Genomic DNA, 19,114 nt, shown 5'->3' on the forward strand with positions numbered 1-19,114 from the left:
CTCTCCCTTAGGACAGGTGTCTGGGGCTGTTGGGCTCATTTCAATCCCTGGGATTGAGCTCTATTTTAGGTAAACTGCAGTTGTGCTCACTCTTGGCCTGAGTGGTGAGCATTCTGTTACCTGTTGGTTGGCAGTGTGGCTGGATTGTGCTATGTCCTTAGGGTATCCTTCTCCTTACTACACTGCTGAAGTCCCTCAGCAAGATTTTGGAAACAATGGGATTCGGATTCTTCACTAACACAAAGTATTACTTCTGTCATACGATGTAAAGTATTATCAGTAATGCAGTAAAATGTAAGCTACCCTAAGCAACAGTGAGATTAAGATCTTGAAGACACGGATGTCAGTACCCAGTGTTGTCAGCATGCTTCTCAGATGAAGGATTCTGCTGCTGGCGGATTCCTAACAAGCTTGAGAGCTTTTGTAGTAATATATCTGTCAGTGTAGCTTCTTTCTGAGTATTTGAAGACAAAAAGGGAAAAGTAAGTGACCTGCAATTATAGGTTAAAGTACCAAAGATGCCACTCCAAACACCTTTAGTATATAGTAACTAAAGATGCCGTTCCAAACACCTCTAAATATATAGTAAATAGTGACGAGTTACCACCAGATATTAGGAATGTCTGACGAATGGTTGAAGACTAGCTGTTTATGTCTTGGCAATTTGTTTTCCTCGGAAAGTAACTGAGACCACTAAAGGGAATGTGCTGATCTGTGCATTATGCCAGTTTGTAATGTCATGGGCCTTGAGCTCTGACTCCTATCTCTGCTTCCAAATAACGGGATTAGAGGTGTGTGCCACCATGCCTGCAGTGATTCTCAACCTGTGGGTCGCAACCCCTTTGGGATCAAACGAACCTGTCACAGGTTGCCTAAGATCATTGGGAAACAGAGATTTACGTTAGGATTCACAACAGTAACAAAATTACAGTTATGAAGTATCAACGAAAATAAATTTACAGTGTGGAGGTCGCCACAACATGAGGAACTGTATTAAAGGGTCACAGCGCTAAGAAGGTTGAGAACCACTGTCTTAAAGCGTCATTAAAAGTTTCAGTTACAGGAAATGATGACAGTTAATTGTTCATACTGGGCCAGTTACTCACCTCAAGGGCCTTCCTTTCTTTTCCGAAGACAATGAGAACAGCAGAAACAAAAAGATTAATGATCACGAGTCCCATCAAGATGATGCTAGTGAGGACCAGAAAGGAGCCGAGGACCGGGTAGAGAGCAATAACCTGGGAAGACAGTAAGATCTCTTGGAGTTTACAATTTCTGAGCACACATTTGAATCTGAAGAAACTAGGGGGAGAAAAAGATTCAAAGGAAAATAACATGAATAAGGTTAAAATTTGATTGCCCAGCTTTTACAAGAAAAAAACAGATAATAGGATTATGACTCAAATCCCAGCTATGTTTTGGGCAATTCTGAAAAAATATGTCTATGAGCACGAAAGCTTGGGGTAGCACGCATATGGGAAGAATAAATGCGTACCGGAAAGGATGATGAACTGGCTTTTGGCTGAGGTAGCTGTGGTCGGTAGGGTTTGCAAGGCTTTGGGAAGAGGAGGGAAACTGACTTAATATGCTTCCTCCCATCATGGCCTTGAAGGTGTGAGTGCTGATAGTTAAGTCCTCTTTTGCTTTTCTGCATAGATCTTTAAATTTAGGTCTTACGAGGGTGGTTTCTATACTTAGTTTATTTGTTTTTCTTTTTTCTTTTTCCTGTTTTTGTGAGACAGGATTTCCTTGTAGCTTTGGAACCTGTCCTGGAACTAGCTCTTGTAGACCAAGCTGGCCTCGAACTCACAGAGGTCCTCCTGCCTCCGCCTCCTGAGTGCGCCGCCACCACCACCCGGCTTTATACTTATCATTTTAAGATGTTCTTTTTAACAAATGGTGTTGCCCACCCCACCCCCGCCCTTTGCTGTTGGCCTATTGATTGTTGCTACTAAGGCCTGTTAACCAATGAATTGTGAATGCAGCTACAAGCATTACGAGTATAGCAAGTAGCAGTTGCATCTTTTTTGGAAAAAACTTGATTTATCTAATCAGTAACCTTTGAATCACTGGTGTGCTTGCTAGCTTTACGTCAGCTTGACCCACAGAACAGTAATCATCCGAGAGGAGAAAATGTGTTCATAGAGTAGGCTGAAGGGAAGTCCATAGAGCGTTTTCAGCTTTATTTCTATTTATTCTTTCACATCATGCATCTCCACACCATTCAGCTCCCCATCCCTTCGTATCTGTCCTCAGCCCTTGCCATCGCCCATCTTGATGTAGAAGGTGTGGTGTGACAGTGAGTCACACAATATGTCCTTTTGTCCATATATCTTTACTTGCAAGGGTTCACTCCAAAGGCATTGGTCAGGTTGATGTTTTTTTTAATTAGTGATTGATGTGGGATGGTTCAGCCCATTGTGGGTGGTACCACTCTGGGCAGGTGGCCCTGGGTTCTTTAAGAAAGCAGGCTGAACAAAGTCATGGCCTCTGTATCACCTCCTTCCTTCAGGTTCCTGCAGGGCTTGAGTTCAGGTCTTGGCCTCCGTCACTGGACTGTGAGGGTATAAAAGCCAAGTAAATCCTTCCCTCCCAAGTTGCTTTTGTTCAAGGTGTTTGAACACAGCCACAGAAACCCTGACTAAGACAAGGGCTCATCAGAGTGATTAATTGTACAGTTGTCACTAGTTCCACTAATTTCCTGGTCACATAAGCCCTTCAGTGTTAGGACCCACATCCTCATAAGATGCCTATTTGAAGTTTCCCCTTCACTTTGCTCATTTATTTAGTTTTGTGTGAAATTATACTTATGGTACTGTGTGCCTTTTTAATAATTATTTTAATGTAACCAGTATACCTAACTCAAATGTAATTTTTTGTGAAGGACCTTGTCCTCAATGTAATACAGGAAGACAAGGATTTATGTGGGCCAGGGAGGAGTAAATTCAACAAGATGTATGTGTAGTTGGTTTTTTTACTCTTTGGGGGCCTGCCACCCAGCTCCCAAATAAATACACCGAGACTTATTTATGAATGCCTGGTGTTAGCTTGGCTTGTTTCTAGCCATGTCTTCTTAAATTATCCTATTTCTCTTCTATATTTTGCCTCTGGGCTTTTTACCTTTCTTTATTCTATATGTCTTTGTTTCCTTCTTACTCCATGGCTGACTGGATGGCTAGCCCCTGGTGTCTTCCTCCCCTCCTTTCCTTGTTCCTTGCTCTCTTTTTCAAGATATCTCCTATTTATTCTCTCTGCCTGGTAGCGCCACCTATCTCTCTCCTGCCTTGCTATTGGCCGTTCAGCTCTTTTTAGATCCATCAGGTGTTTTAGGCAGGCAAAGTAACACAGCTTCACAGAGTTTAACAAATGCAACATAAAAGAATGCAACACATCTTTGCCTCATTGAACAAATATTCCACAGCGTACATGAATGTAACACATCTTAAAATAATACTCCACAACATGTGTTAACTGTAAAAAGATCTAATGTGTTTTTTCTGGCACTACCTTTGGTTACTTCCGTCACATAGTTCAGAGGACGTTTGAGTGCACTGGCAGTTTGTGCTGTTCTGGCCAGGTGTCCTTGGCAGTGGATTGAGGGTGCGGAGGAGAGGGGAGAGGAGGGGCACAAATGCTTAGGAAGCAACAGCTGGTGAGTACTGCGGTGTCGTGCACAGGCATTCCTCTGAGACAAGGGCAAAGGGTGTAGGTTCTTCTTAGACTGTGCAGTGAGAACTTGCTTAACACGCGACCATCCCATCCCACTAGTTAAAGCTGCTAAACCAAACATGAATCTGAAAGGAAAAGAGGCTGCTTCTGCTTTATATCTGTCTGTCTGTCTGTCTGTCTATCATTTATCTTACCTCCTTGTGGCTAGAAATTCCCATCAGGAGGCCAACAACAGTCACTGTGGAGCTGAAGAAACTCTGGTAGTCAGAGATGCTCCATCCAAACAGCAGATTGAACTGAACAGGAGAAAGGCCAGTCAGTGGTAATAGCATTTCTGCCCTGAGGTGCCTAACAGAAGCAATGGAAATTCCACGTGGCCATTCAAGTCACTGTGACTGCAAAATTTATCTGATCTTCATATTACAGCTGATGTTGCTTTGTTTGTATCTTAGAGACATCACAAACATCTGGGTTTAAGACATTAAATACAGGGGCTGTCTTTAATACTGAGCCAAAGATGGCTCAGTGGTTAGGAGCTCCGGCTTTTCTTCCGGATGGACCCGGGTTCAATTCCAGCACCCACGTGGCAGTTCACAACTATCTGTAACTCCATCTCCAGGGGATCTGAGATCCTCACACAGACATACATGCAGAGAAAAACACCAATGCACATAAAATAGAAATAAATAAATCTTAAAAAATGTTTTAAAAATTACTTTTTTCCCCCTGAGACAGGGTTTCTCTGTGTAGTCCTGGCTGTTCTGGAATTTGGAACTTGCTTTATAGACCAGGCTGTCCTCACACTCGCAAAGATCCACCTGCCATTGCCTCCCGAGTTCTGGGATTAAAGGTATGCCCCCCAACCGCCTGGCAAAAAAAATTCTTTAAAAAAAAGACATTAAATATGGAACATGACTAAATCCAGCTTTCCCATCTGACCTTTTCTCTAAAGAACCACTGCTAACCTGATGGTTTTATGTACAGTGATGTTTTCTGAGGGCACAGACAGGACTCTGCACTTGGGGAAGATGCTGGGCTTTGGGGCTTACAGTCATGGCATAGCTGCTCAGCAGGATCACGATGAGCAGTATAAAGCCCACCACCTCATCCCAGGCCTTGTTCAGCGTCTTGCTGATGAGCTGGAACTGGGCATTGTGTCGCAGTATGTCCCACAGCTGGACAGTTGCCAACAGAACCAGGAAGCCCATGAGGTGAGTGACAGCTGAGTTCACTTTCAGTGCCTCGTAGAAACTGATGAACCTGTAACCATGGGAAGCCGACTCAGCCCGAGGCAGGAGCCACCATCAGCAGGGCTTCCTCTGCAGAAGGTTCGTGGCTGAGTTCCTTCTGCTAGGTCAGACACCCAGTGCAGCGAACTGCTTTCCAGCATGGCCGCTTGGCTGGGAGCTATCCTGAAAAGCCTTCCAAGGCAGCATCTAGCTGATTTCTTCCCAGCCTCCACTGTTGTCAGTGCTGAACCTCAAAAGGAGAGTTAGCCGAAGGAGACGTGCCCTCATCCTGGTCTGTTTCTGCCAGTCCTGTGTTCTCTGACAGTAGAGAGACACTAGTGAGCTGTCTGTCATGTCCTGAGTAAGAAGGGGTGAGAGATTTGCCCCCCAGTTCAGTTCTGTTGCGTAAAGTACAGAATCTTATGCCACAGCAACCAGTTTACTTGGAAAGACTCCTGTAGCTGTAAGCAAGCTGACAACCACATCTTTCGTTGCCTAAGGCCTAAGCCAGTGGTTCTCAACCTGTGGGTCGTGACCCCTTTGGCAAACCTCTCTATCTCCAAAATATTTACAGTATGATTCAAAACAGCAAAACTACAGTTAGGAAGTAGTGACAAAAATGACATTACGGCTGGGGGGGTCACCACAGCATGAGGAACTGTATTAAAGGGTCACAGCATTAGGAAGGTTGAGAACCTCTGGCCTAGGCAGTGCCACACAGCAGCCTGGAGCTCAGCTGGCACAACCTTTTAGGCTACACAGACCCATTATCCCAGTGTAGACAGTTCAACACTGTTACCTGGGACAGTGCTTCGGAAAGCTTTTAGGTCTCAGGCCCTTAGCTGTGGAAATACTTGAACTAAAAGTGCTCAAAAAACCTGATAAGGGTAATAGGGGAAAATGCCTGAAAATAGCCACTTCTTGTTGGGAAGCTGTGTCTTGCTCTGGGTTTGTATCCTTTTTTAAGGGTGGTATTTATTTCATCGTGGGCTTTATGCATACATAGAAACCCCAGTGCCTCGGCCCTTGCTCTGAAACGTAAGTGCATTATCTTCTACAGACACCTGAGTGCCACAGCAGGGCTAGTGCAAATGGCAAATATCTTTTTTTTTTCCCCGAGACAGGGTTTCTCTGTAGCTTTGGAGCCTGTCCTGGAACTAGCTCTTGTAGACCAGGCTGGTCTCGAACCCACAGAGATCCACCTGCCTGCCTCTGCCTCCCGAGTGCTGGAATTAAAGGCGTGCACCACCACCGCCCGGCTAGTGTTTTTTTTCTGCTGTGAGCACAAGTCCAAGTTCTAGTTTAACTTTCATTATCCAAATACAGCAGATCTGGTGGGGAAGTGGAAGAGAAGGAAGGACAGTGATCAGGAAGCCTTAGCATGGGGTACCATGCCCCGTGTGCCTCGGGTCCCTTACCTGTCCCGGTCACGGCGATATTGCAGCATGTTTTTATGAAGGAGAGAAAGGCTCTGGATGTTGAGGCCCAAAATGCTGAAGCTAATGAGGATTATGCTCGTGTCCAGAAGGTTTCTTTTCCTAGTGAGGAACTTCCACCTCTGCCGTTTCAGCCGACAGCCCTAAGTAACATAGCAGAGTCACCACTGTTGTCTGGACGATTAGCCGGCACTGGCCCTAAGAAAGGAGTCTGGCCAGCGGGACTTCGGTAGGCAAAGTACATGGGCTCTGAAAGTGGGACAGCTCTGCAGTCACTCAGATACTGCTAACAGGAAAGGTGGTTGCTACTGAAGCTTTTATCAGACATACTCATTCTTGGAGATGACAAGACAATTGTGTGTACCTAGCTAATTTACAAGCTTTAAAAATCCCGCCTATTAAGCCTGACAATAAAATACTATTTACAATAATTCCTTATTTAGTTCTTTTTGCCCAGCATATATTCTTAACATTACTTTATATAAGGGTTAAGAAACAGGCCCTCTAGGGCCTGGAGAGAAGGCTCAGTGGTTTAGAGCACTGATTGTTCTTGTAGAGGACCTGAGTTCAGTTCCCTATACTCATATTGTGGTTGGCAACCGTTTGTAACTTCAGTTCCAGGGGAGCCAACACCTGAATTCCATGGGCATGTGGTGCACATACATACACACATACATAGATACATGCAGGCAAAATATACAAAATATACACAAAATAAATATTTTTGATAAAAAACTACATATAAAAATTGACGCATTCTTTGAACATAATTGAATGAGCTATTATTCTACTTGGTGGAAATCTGTAAACCTCTGAAACCAGGCCCCGAGGAAGGACTGAGACAACCACTGTGATTGTAGCACCACGTGACATGGATCCCGCCAGAGAGGGTTCGACTGGCGACTGTCCTCCCTTCTGATGTACGGCTCACCTGTATGAAGGTGTAGTAACAGACGAGCAGGTAGTAGCTGACTTGTGAGATAATCCAAGCAAAACTCCTCTCGGATGACTGGAGGGAAGTCAGACTGTCGAGGCGTAGAGAGGTGAAGAAAGTCCCTGGTAAGAAGAACAACTGGGGTCAAGAGTCTAAGCTTTTCTCCTTGGCACAGAGCGGCACAGCTCCACCTGCAGCTGGGTTCAAACACTCCAGTCTCCACGCCCCACTTAGTCTTTCCTGCAGAACTGCCCAGAACTTTATAGGAACCATGGCAAGCTACTGGAGAAGCGCCAGTTTCACTGAAGTCGGGAGAGACAAAGGATACATATGGTTGATCTTGGCTAATGGGACAGGCCATTGACAACAGGCGTTCCTCTTTTCAACTCAGAGTGGCTGCAGGCATGAGAACGGAAAGCGCCCACATCCCATGAATGTGGAGACGCTTCTATGTGGAGGGGCTGCAAGGTTTCAGGTGCAGCCAAAAAGAACAGTGAGAATGTGAAGATTTATGGTTTTATAAACTTTCATAATTCTGTGCACCAACCCCGAAACACTGGAACTGCCATGTACCCCTGGTAATCAGAAAGTACATTTAGGAACAAAATTTTCTTACTTTGTGCAGCTAAATCTCAAGATTTAAGCTCCACTGCCTCGCCCCATTTTTTTTTTTGATGGTTAAACAAAACCTTTTAAAGAACCCCAGGAAGCCTTCAGGTTCATTTTGAACAGTGGTTCTCATTACATTATGATTTATTAGCAGTGGCAAAATTATGTTTATGAATAGTTATGCATTAACCCCAGGGTTGCAGCATTAGAAAGGTGGAAAACTACTGAGTCAGAGGGAAGGGTGAGAAGCTGCTTGTTCTGCTGGGCTGGGAGGGAAAAGTTCCCCGTTAGAAACAATACATAGCGGTTAATGGAAGACCACCTGCCAGTCAGTTTTAGGGCAGAGAAGACAGGAGGAAGGGAGATGGGGCGAGGCAGACGGCCTGTAAAGGGAGGTACCAGTTAGCATGTAGCCATCTGTGAGATGCCACCGTGACAGTGGCGGAAGCTCAAAACTGAATACAGGAAAGAAAGGGATGGGAGAGGAAAGGTGTGTACGTGTTGGGGATGGATAGGAGCTTAAAAGCTAAATCCTCTCCGTAGATAAAGGAACAAAACTAAAAATCCATGAATACACATCACTTTAAAAAAATTGGAAAGCCCAGCATGGTGATCCATGCTTTTAATCCCAGCACTTGGGAGGAAGAGGCAGACAGCTCTCTCTGAGTTTGAGGCCAGTCTTGTCTACGTAGAAAGTTCTAGAAGAGTTAAGGCAATATAGAGAGAGCCTGTCTCAAAAAAATAAATAAATAAAAAATTAAAAGTTGAATACCAGTTAAAACTAAAAATAGCCTTTGGGGAGTAGGATATAGACAGGCTGTTAGTTGAACTATTTGCCTTTAAAAAAATCATATTTCTGAGTAATCGTTCTAATTAAATTCACTTGAAAGAATGGTAAATGATCAGTAAAGGAGGACTGGTCCTGAGATGGCCAGCTTGCAGAGCAAGGAGAGGAGGCCCCATACCCACACTGTTGGATTCCAAAATGAGGGTCACCGCACACAGCAGGTTCACGTTAGCATTGAAGACTGTGAGCTCCACGAAGAGGACTTTGGTGCCGTGATCCAGCCATCGCCTCTGTTCCAGGTGCTGCAGAACTCTGGACACACAGGGAAACAGAGGCAGCTACTTTCTCCACCCAGTGCTGAAATGGAGGACAGTACCTTGGCGCTGTTAGAGACCACACGAGAAGCCACATTCCTTGACCTAGTGCTCCTACAAAAGACCTCATGACCTGTAACACCCAAATTCTTACGGTGGTGACATGATGGAACACTAAGACACAAGATATTCACAGGTGCGTGCACACCAAGGTTAGAGACTCGGGCGACCCTGTCTGGCATTTGATCTGTAAGGCAGTATTAGTTTCATAAACTCTGTCAACTACTATTTGAAACTTTAAATACTCCACACCAACACCTATCCAGTACCAAGAGGTGAAAGAACCGTGGAGGTATAAACACCCTTACTTGATTGACATTGTCTTAGAGCAGTTCCTTGCTGCTATAACTTTGAAGCAAGTTTTATTTTAAAATTTTGTTACATTTCTTGGGGTGTGTATCATGGTGAACCTATGGAGGTCAGATGTTCTCTCCTGTCGCGTGGGTTTTGTCTCAGGTAATCAGGCTTAGTGGTAAGCATCTTTACCTGCTGAGCCATCTTGCCTGGTCAGAAAACAATTATTTTAATTTAGACTTTTTCATTCACAATGGCAAAGACTCTCAGGATTCCTGGATCAAATCACTCTGTAAATCCTTGGCAGTTTAGTTTGGGTGTTCGAACTGTAGGCTGATGGTTCACAAAGGGTAATGTTCCCATTGATATCTGAAGACTACAGTGTGGCTAAGATAGAACCACCTGAGTTCAGCTACCCCTAGAATTGAATCGAAAATCTCTTTTCAGATTAAAAATGGTCTTTTCTTTTTTTTCTTTTCAAATTGCCAAAACATATTTGTAACTCAAAGTGCACCAGGAAATTTTTAAATTTAAAGCTCTAGTTCCAGGGGCTGCAGTGATGACTCAGTGGTTAAGAGCACAAGCTGCTCTTTCGGAGGACCCAGGGTCAATTCCTAGCAGCCACATGGCAGCGCACAACAATCTGTAACGCCAGTCTTTGGGCATCTGATGCCCTCTTCTGGCCTCTGAGGGCACTGCACACATTTGATGAACAGACATATATGCAAACAAAATACCAACACACACCAAATAATAGTAATAATAATAATAATACATGGTATATTTTCTTAGTAGTGTAAAATAGAAGCGTGTGCATGTATGTACTGGAGACAGTACAGAAGCCTTATAATGGCTGTTGGAATGTCTCAGCTGGGCCCAGATGCCCAGCTGTCCTGAGATGGGCCTCTTGTTCAGGCAGGGCACAGACTCACCTGGCTGCAGCACTGGCGTTTCTCCCAAGCCTCACAACGTATCCTCCTCCCGAGTAAGTGGCAAACTCTCCCTGGATGGGATAGCCTCCCAGTAGCTCCTGATTCTGATAATGCCAAATACTGTCAGTTTCTGTGATGTTTGTATCAGGGGGAGCCCAGCGGACCCCATAGTTCTCTCTGTCCTCCTGATGTTGGGGCTGTGAGTTCTCTGGTTCGTGGAGAGATACTGGGAAGAGTGTGCTATTAGGAACGCGAATCTGGCGAAGCAGAACATTGCCCAGAAGAAAGGAATTCCCATCAGTAATAAATCCTAGTGAGAAAGTAAAATGATCAATTAAAAAGTTGCCTTGTTGCTAACTGAATGAGACAACCCATGCACACTTCCTTGGCAATTTTGAAAACACTTAGAGACATGAGCTAATGCAGTCAGACAAAAAGAAAAATATATAATAAATGAAACTGTGTAACTATTTCTGAATGATATGCATTATCTAGATAAATTAAGAGGTTCAATGGAAAATCTATTAACTTAAAAATGATAATTTATTGGGGCTACTCGGCACCAAACAATAGTATTCATCTCGCCATACCACTTACAATAGGTGCAGAAATAAAACACCTTCTTTAAACAGGAACACCAAAGCTAAACCTAACAAAAGATGGGAAAAAAATCGACCTCCATTCCTTCCTCAAGAGCACAGCTTCTGTGCTGACACGAATCAAGCCCTGTTCTAAGGGCATCTGCACCCTCCGAGAGCTCACAGGTGAGGGACAAGAAGGACAGGTAACACACGGCATTCAGGTGTGAGGAGGCCGTGTTTTGTGAGGAGCCGCAGTGCTGTTAGGCTGACGGAAAAGAGTCTCTGGTGGAGCGGCGCGGGAGAGACCCTGACAGAGACCGAAGCACCATGTAGATTCCAGCAGGGGAGCAGCAAGTTCTCAAGGTGGTGATGGCGTGACTGATGTATTTAGTGAGAGTGACAGGCGCATCAGTGAGAGGAGGAGAGATGAGGTGACTCCTTGTGTAGCTAGGGCTGGATGGAGCAGGTCCTGACAACTCTGGGGGGATTCGACACTTTATTCTGAATGTCCTTGTTGGGAGATTTTGAGCAGGGGGGGTCACAGCATTATGATTTAAAGCTACAGAGAAGATGAAGGATGGAGAAAGGGCTGCCTTTATGAAGGTGGGACCCAGCGCCCTGGTTTAGCTCTAACTGATGATTCTCTTGAGTGAAGGCGGCAAAGCCTGCTGCTGCTCCAGGGCCCCTTGTGCACGTTGGAAACGCTTCCACTGTGCGGGGACGATGTGGGCAGCTCTGGTGCTTTGCTAATAGGATTAGTTATTGACACAGTAAGAACAATCTGGAAACATTTCTTTTTTCAGCGCTGGTGATTGACCCAAGCCCTTGTTTCTTTTCTTTTGTTTTGAGATAGCCTCACTATGTAGCCCAGGCTGGCCTCTACTTCCCAACTACCGGGATTTCAGACATCACGAACCAACACATCTGGTTGGAGATACTTATTTTAGACTTAATAAGTTTGAGTGTGTTGCCTGTATGCCCGTGTGTGCACTACATGCAGGTTTGGTGCCCGAGGTGGGAAGAGGATGCCACCGGTCACCATGAGCCATTAACTGAAGCTTCTCGGGTGGAGTCCAGGGACTTTGCAGTGTCCACAGAGGTGCGGCCACACCGAGAAGCCGGCTGATCTTTCTCTAGTTTTCCATGGGTCATAGTAGGGGTTTCAGGAGAGCTAATCGCACCTCCCAGCTGCCCAGAACGGTCCTTACCGCTGTAATCCCCATACAGGTTGGGAAGGAGGGTGTGGTTGGCCCAGGGGTAGAAATCTTTGAGAAGTTTGATTTCGGAGAGGCGGTGGGAAAACCTCTTCGAGATAGCCTGATGGAGGAGGAACTGACTGGAGTCCCTGGCGGAGTAGACGGTAGCCATCAGCAGGCCCAGAAAGAGGATCTGGACTGGTTCACAAACAAAAAAAATCCTATCTGAGCAGTTGCTTTAGAAATCTAAACCTTTCCCATTTTTCTTACACCTAAATACTTTTGCAGGTCAAAAACAGTCAAGCTGGAGCTGGACATAGTGGTACACACCTTTAATCCCAGCACTCAGGAGGCAGAGGCGGGTGGGTCTCTGTGAGTTTGAGGCCAGCCTGGTCTACATAGTGAGTTCCAGGACAGCCAGAGCTACACAGTGAGACCCTGTATCAAAAAAGCCAAAAAAACAACCAATCCCCTCAAAACAAAAAAACCCCTAGCAGTTGAAATAGGCAACCCAATGTGTATGCATGCATACACATAACACACACAGAGTAATATATACATACATCTGTATACACAGAATATACATATGTGTGTATACATAAATATTATATATTTTTTTATTTTTCAGAATTGTCTTGCCAATAATCAGAAATTTAACTCAAGAGACATCCCCCAGAAGCATTTTGCATTTGGACTCTCAGAGGTAAGTGCTCTTTCACATTCTGGCTTCACAAGGGGAAGGCATGAAAAAAGAAAAGAAAAGAACGAGAAAGATGTTGCTTTCTGTTCTCTGGTCCAGGGAATCTAGTTGTGTGCTAAGTACGTCAAACCCAGCATTTAGGAGAACCATTTCCAAAGCAATTTCACCCCCACTCCAGGCAGTACACAAACTGGGTATTGTTTCCCCCTTTGCACCACCTCAGAGAAGCCTGAGGACTGGAAGCTCAGGGTTCTTCCGTGGATCACATCACCTCAGTTACTGGAATGCTAAATTTCATTTTTTTAAAGATGTGTAGCCCAGGCTGGCCTCAAACTCGTGATCCTCCTGCTTCTGCCTCCTTCAGCAAATCCTACCGGCATGCACCACCACAAATGGCTAAATTTCATTTTCAAAGACACTTTTCTGCCCTCCCCCGTTTTCCATCTTATTGTCCCTGCCCTCCTCTCGACAGTGTGTACCGAGGTGCTTGCCGCCGCCACCCCTTCATACCCAGGCTACTGCCAGTCAGCTTGAAGAGCTGCTTCTTCCAGGCTCTTCCTGGGTGCCTGGCAGAGCGGGTCACTGCTGGGGCCGTATAGACAGGATTGTTCTTATCTCTCAAACCAGGAGCTGATGAGGAACACTTCGCTGTCAAATGTTGAAATATAGGTCAAAGAAATGTTATATTTCATTACATGTCTGCCAACTGTTTGTTGAGCATCTGTTGCAGGCATCTCTGTTTGAATGCTGGAGGGACAGAGAAAATGATATCTAAGCAGTACCTCTCCATCTATGGGGAAGAGGCCTGGGTTTGCCTTCTTAAAATTCCAACCCATTGGGGACCAAACGTATAGAAGACGATAGAAACTGGTTAGTAGAAAAATGAAATTCAGCACCAGTATGGTAGCTGTCGAGTGCACATCTAACATGCATGGTACCATACCACGAACAACAACCCTAGCGTGTTCTCCTTTCTGGCAATGCCTTTGTTGTCAGAAGTAGCCCAGGCTGGCCTCGCATTCCTACTGAGCACATCCCTAGCCTTTTCATCTTAAAAGTTAGTTTCAATGGGCATAAAGGAATTTGCTGTCTTCTTCTGTCTTAGACTAGAAACCCATGTTCCCACTCAGTGGAGTGCGCTTGGGGAACACTGTTCTCAAGTCTAGCATGGGTGGAAATCACCTGGACTTCTACTCAACGCAGATTCAGGAAAGGGCCCACACTGAGCTCTTCTGAAGAATCCAGGAGGGGACAATGGTCTGCCTTAAAGACTATATGGAGCAGAAGAACATATAGATTTATAAGCGAAAGGGGAGGTTAGAGACAGAGGTAGGGAAAGAGACAGAGAGAAGGGAAGTCAAAGACGTCACCAGCATGCCTGTGCCAAGTATGATACAATCACTGGAAAATAAACAAAACTTCTCCAAAGAAAGTTTGAAGATGGCATCACAGAGGACTTGGCATTTGACGTTTCTTCTTAGTGCCGGGACTCACACCTTAGGGCCTTTTGAATGCCAGCAAGTACTCTTACCCTGAGATACACCCCACACAACATTTGTCTTAACGGCAGGTCATAAATCTTCAGATGGACAAGAGCTTTGAAAAAGAAGTCACTTCACATAAAGAGAATAGCTCAAATGCATAAAAAATGACGCCCGGTGGTGGTGGCGGCGGCGCACACCTTTAATCCCAGCATTTGGGAGGCAGAGGCAGTCAGATCTCTGTGAGTCTACAAGAGCTAGTTCCAGGACAGGCACCACAGCTACAGAGAAACCCTGTCTCAAAACAAACAAACAAACAAACAAACAGAAAAACAAAAAAAAAAAAAACAAAGAAATGAAATAAGGACTAGAAAGGCATTTCAAGTGAGATTGTTAATTTGTAAAACCTCACGAGGGTGGAGTTCCTAGCCTTTAGTTTAAGTGAGTGGTTGCTAGCTTCATGTCCATCACATTCTCTTCCTTGTCATACCCCTTCCTTCCCTCAGAGAGGGAACGCTTTTCTGAGTTTTAGAGATTTATAGGGGATTTATAGGAGATGTACACGTACGCTCTAGCCAACACATGTATAGCATTGTGCTAGCATTTTTGCATTTTGCACTTTTGGCTCAACGTTGCATTGCAACATTCCTCCAGGTGGTGTGAGTAACTTTTAGTCAGTTTTTTTTTTACAGGTTGTAACCCCTCAGACTTGGTGATGGAGTGCAGGGAGTAAGGGTACTTAGGGTTACTCTAATGTTTAGAGCCATGGTGGTGATGCCACCTGACAGAAATGAGAAAATACAGAAGAGTGGATTTGTGGGGCGGGCAGACAGCTCGGTCAGAGGCAACTGAAGGCATTCAGGTAGAGATGACAGGCAGTACAAACACCATCTGGGGCTCAGGAGGGAGGAGAGATGGAGCAGAGCACGGAAGCACTGAGAAGAAGCACTGGTTTCCAGGGGACACTTGAGTGTGTGACATAGGTCTCCTGGGCAGAGAACATGGCCTCTCTGAGTACATTGGATTCACCGAGGTGGCTCGAATTCTACTGTTTTTACATGGTCTGCTCTTCACAAAACGAAACAGTAGTTGGGATTATTGGAATTACCCCAAAGTGCTACGATTCTCTTGGCATGTTGTTCCTTGTCTTTGTTAAGCCATGGCATCTGGTTCGCTGTCAGTGAGAACAGGAAGGAGAGGACGATCACCTGGAGACAAGAGTCACAGGGGAACTCCATGAGCAGGTATTGCAGAGCCCCAGACAATGATGTCATACATACAGTGGGCTGGGGACTGACGGCATGTCCCATTCATTCATGCATTTATATTAGCTTGTAGCCATGGCATCCCCATGGAGATCTGGATAACTTCTCAGAGTCTTTATCTCCTTCTACCTGCAGCATCCCGGGATCAAACTCAGGCTCCTTTACTGACGAGAGACAGAACTGGCTCCTCAAGTGTGTATTCTCATGTTAACTTATCTAAGCGTTGTCATGATTTTATGTTTCAAAAAATTTTTAGGCCGGGCGGTGGTGGCGCACGCCTTTAATCCCAGCACTTGGGAGGCAGAGGCAGGCGGATCTCTGTGAGTTCGAGACCAGCCTGGTCTACAAGAGCTAGTTCCAGGACAGGCTCCAAAACCACAGTGAAACCCTGTCTCAAAAAAACAAAAAAAAAAAAGTTTAATTTTTAGAGAAATATAAATTTTTGAGATATACAGATGAAAGTCAGGTGAACTTTGGAAGTTTCTTTTTCAAAACAGATGAAACTATGTTGGCCATCACTGGTAATCTCTGATGTTGGGTATCGGAACTCAAGAGCGTATTATGTTATTTTCTATACTTTGGTGTACTTTGACTTTTCCTGAGTCAAAAATCTTTATGTTCACTGATTTTTAAAAAAAATATTTATCTATTTTATTTTGTGTGGATGAGTGTTTGGCCTTCGTTTGTGTATGTATACCACTTGCATGCCTGGTACCCTCAGAGGTCAGAAAAAAGGAACTGGAGTTACGGATATCTGTGAGCCGCTGTATGGATGCTGGGAATCAAACCTGGGTCCTTGGCAAAAAGCAGCAAGTACTCTTAACTGCTGAGCCATCTTCCTAACCCCAATTATGTTCCTTTGAAAAGGTGGCTTGTTACCTGGAGGTGGTGGTGCATGTCTTTAATCCCATCACTTAGGAGGCAGAGGCAGGTGGAGCTCTGTGAGTTCGAGGTCAGCCTGGTCTCCAGGACAGCCAGGACTATACAGAGGAACCCTGTCTCGAAAAACCAAAAAAGGTGTTTTTTTTTTTAAGTTACTGTCATTATTTTTTTCTTATTATTAATATTGCTATTACCATTGTGTGTGTGTTGCGTGTTGTGTGCACACATGCTGTGCAGTACTTGTGGAAGTCAGAGGACAACTTCATGGTTCTCTCCCTCCACCTTCATGTGGGTCCCTGGGATCAAACTTAAGTTGTTAGACTTCAGGAGTCAGACAGCAAGTGCTTTTATCTGTCGAGCTATCTCATCAACCCCAGTGTCTGACCTGGAACTCACTGTGTAGACCAGGCTAGCCTCAAACTCACAGAGATCTGCCAGCCTCTGCCTCCAGAGTGCTGGGATAAAAGATGTGCACCACCAATGCCCGGTCACAATGTTTGATTTTTTAAAAATTGTCTCCATCTTCATATGCTAATCTATTAGCTGCTAGTCATTTTCTGTTATTAACACAACAGAGATCCCTAACAGATATCATTCTGCCTGTTGATTTCTTTCCTAATTTTCAAAACACCTGGGTTTACACACATGGCCTCAGTTTCTCCAGCTCCCTACAACTGTAATGGTCCGTCCCATTCCCCAGTACCTTCATGGGCTGGCTGACGAAGATGTCTTGAAGCACCGAGAGCAGCATCGAAATAACCCAGCTGGTGGCTTGGTCTTTGCTCAGCTCCAGGCTATAAAGTGTTGTGAAAAAAGCTGAAGCCAGGCTCACGACACCTAGGAGGAGCCAGCAGCTGTACTTCAACCATCTGACCAGGCGAAAAGACATGCGCATCTTCCCTTCTTCTGGGCTTAGGACGGGGAAACTGGTCGTGTGCCTGAAGAATAGAAACTGAAGGAATCGTTTCCGGCCAGATACCAAGAGAAAGTTTCCAGGTAGGGACGGGGGTCCGGGTGCTTACCTGCATGGCCCTTCCTCCCTGGGAAGAATCTGCGTTTTCAGGAGTTCCTGGAGGTTTTGGAGTTGGTTAAGTGCTCCTGAGAAGGCACAGGGCAGGTGGGCCTGAGCAGCACTGAGCGCACTTAGGTGGGATTTCAGTCTCTGCAGAACTTGGAGCAGGTAGCGGCAGAAATGGTGGTGGTTTTCCGCTGTGGTTTTATTTCGGTTGACACGTTCACAGATGGGAGATTTCAGTAAATATGGATCAGAGGTGGAGATGAGCAATTTATTAAGTGGCAGTAAAGTTAACACTTCCCAGTACTGATGGAGACAGGCTCCAGCCACTGCCTGCCGTACTGTTCCCTCCTGAGGGTGCAGACACAGCTCACTAGTGTTCGCTTCTGAACTTTGACCCAGACACTCTTCAAACCTTACTGAGCCTTTCCACCTGAGCTCCAGCACATGCAGCCTGGACTAGCAAGTTCCTAAACTGCATTCAAAATTCATAGATCACACCACCTCTCCATTCAAGGGAAGGAGAAGATGACACGGCAATCTCAGCTGATGGAATATGGGGTCTCAATATTTTTTACATGTTTACAATTAGTACTATGGTTTTATTATCAGATTATTTAGACGCCAAGAAACCAAAGCTATCAGCTCACACTATCAGCTTAAGGAAATTAAATAGGCATAAACTGTCTTGTGCTGAAAGGCAAAAATGAATAAGAATTCAAGGTATGCAAGGGCGTGGAGGTGAAGCTAGAAGTGTTACTAAATCACTGGACTTTACCATCTTCTCTCCGGGCTTCCGTCTGCTGGTGACAGCCTTGCTCTTCTAAGTGAGAACAAATGAGGCTGGATAAAAGCGTCACCAGCGTGTCAATGTCACAAGAACTCCACGAAGACTGTTCACGCTCCGAGAGCAGGTGTGCATTTCTTCGGAGCAGGAATCCCACAGTTTGCTTCAATTCCTGGATATGGAACCGAGTTGAGAGGCTTCATTTTGTCATGCATTAGCCCAACACTGAGCACCATTTACAGACTGGCAAGCCTTTTTTTTTTTTTTTTTAATCAAGGGCCCATGCTTAGTGTAAGAAAGGAAAGAGTTACCCCACAGTGGCTTCAAAACCACTTCTATGAGAGACTATAGCACGAGAGAGGGACAGTTGGCTCAAACATCAAAAACTGAAACAGCTCCAGGGTAGTACAGGCTGCCCCAACACTCAGACTCCAGAGCGGTTAGTAATCTTTGAAGAAACTTAGAGCCGAGATCAAGTCAGTGTACAGGACTTAGGGGAAAGACAGAAAAGGGACCAGGACCCTGTGAGCCTCCGATGGAGTCCTCCATGACTCTTTCCCTCCACACAGATGGGGGAGGGTACCTTACATACAAAAATTAGATCAGAAGCTTACCATGACCACCTGTGTAGGAGACGGGGACTCACACACAAGACCTGAGGGGCAGGCAGCCTGGGTGGGAGGAAGTGGGGGCAGAGATTCTGGTGGGTGAATCAACTGGAAGAGCCGCCCAAAGACAAGATGGATAGGGAAGAGGATGATGGCAGTCTGGAAGCTGATGACTATCTCTGACCAGGTCACAGCCAACGGACCTACGAAAGGAGAGCCCGGCTTAGCTTCCACCCTCCTGGGTTAGAGCTGCTTACGTGGGAACTTATCTGGAGGTAGAAAGTTTTCCACGGCAGTAAATCATGAGATTTTTTTTTTTTTGAGTCAGGGTTTCA

The 19,114-nt window shown here is 45.2% G+C and overlaps 1 protein-coding gene across 1 annotated transcript in view; it reads right to left on the reverse strand.

Annotated features, from left to right (window-relative positions):
• Positions 1–38: 38 nt before the first annotated feature.
• Pkd1l3 (polycystin 1 like 3, transient receptor potential channel interacting) overlaps positions 39–19,114 on the reverse strand; it is a 51,125-nt gene continuing 32,049 nt past the window's right edge. Inside the window, exons 17-31 of the mRNA XM_050143465.1 lie at positions 18,786–18,982; positions 18,163–18,343; positions 17,392–17,578; positions 17,073–17,307; positions 15,331–15,430; positions 13,252–13,389; positions 12,054–12,239; positions 10,265–10,574; positions 8,843–8,976; positions 7,266–7,390; positions 6,317–6,477; positions 4,719–4,929; positions 3,864–3,965; positions 1,107–1,238; positions 39–454 (exon numbers count right to left, since the gene is read on the reverse strand). Of these exons, the coding sequence (XP_049999422.1) occupies positions 344–454; positions 1,107–1,238; positions 3,864–3,965; positions 4,719–4,929; positions 6,317–6,477; positions 7,266–7,390; positions 8,843–8,976; positions 10,265–10,574; positions 12,054–12,239; positions 13,252–13,389; positions 15,331–15,430; positions 17,073–17,307; positions 17,392–17,578; positions 18,163–18,343; positions 18,786–18,982 (2,510 nt within the window). The 3' untranslated portion in view covers positions 39–343. The remainder of the gene's footprint in view (positions 455–1,106; positions 1,239–3,863; positions 3,966–4,718; positions 4,930–6,316; positions 6,478–7,265; positions 7,391–8,842; positions 8,977–10,264; positions 10,575–12,053; positions 12,240–13,251; positions 13,390–15,330; positions 15,431–17,072; positions 17,308–17,391; positions 17,579–18,162; positions 18,344–18,785; positions 18,983–19,114) is intronic.

Source organism: Alexandromys fortis, unplaced genomic scaffold, assembly GCF_014885135.2.
Source record: "Alexandromys fortis isolate MF-2015 unplaced genomic scaffold, M_Fortis_MF-2015_v1.1 scaffold_1, whole genome shotgun sequence".
Lineage (NCBI taxonomy): Eukaryota > Metazoa > Chordata > Mammalia > Rodentia > Cricetidae > Alexandromys > Alexandromys fortis.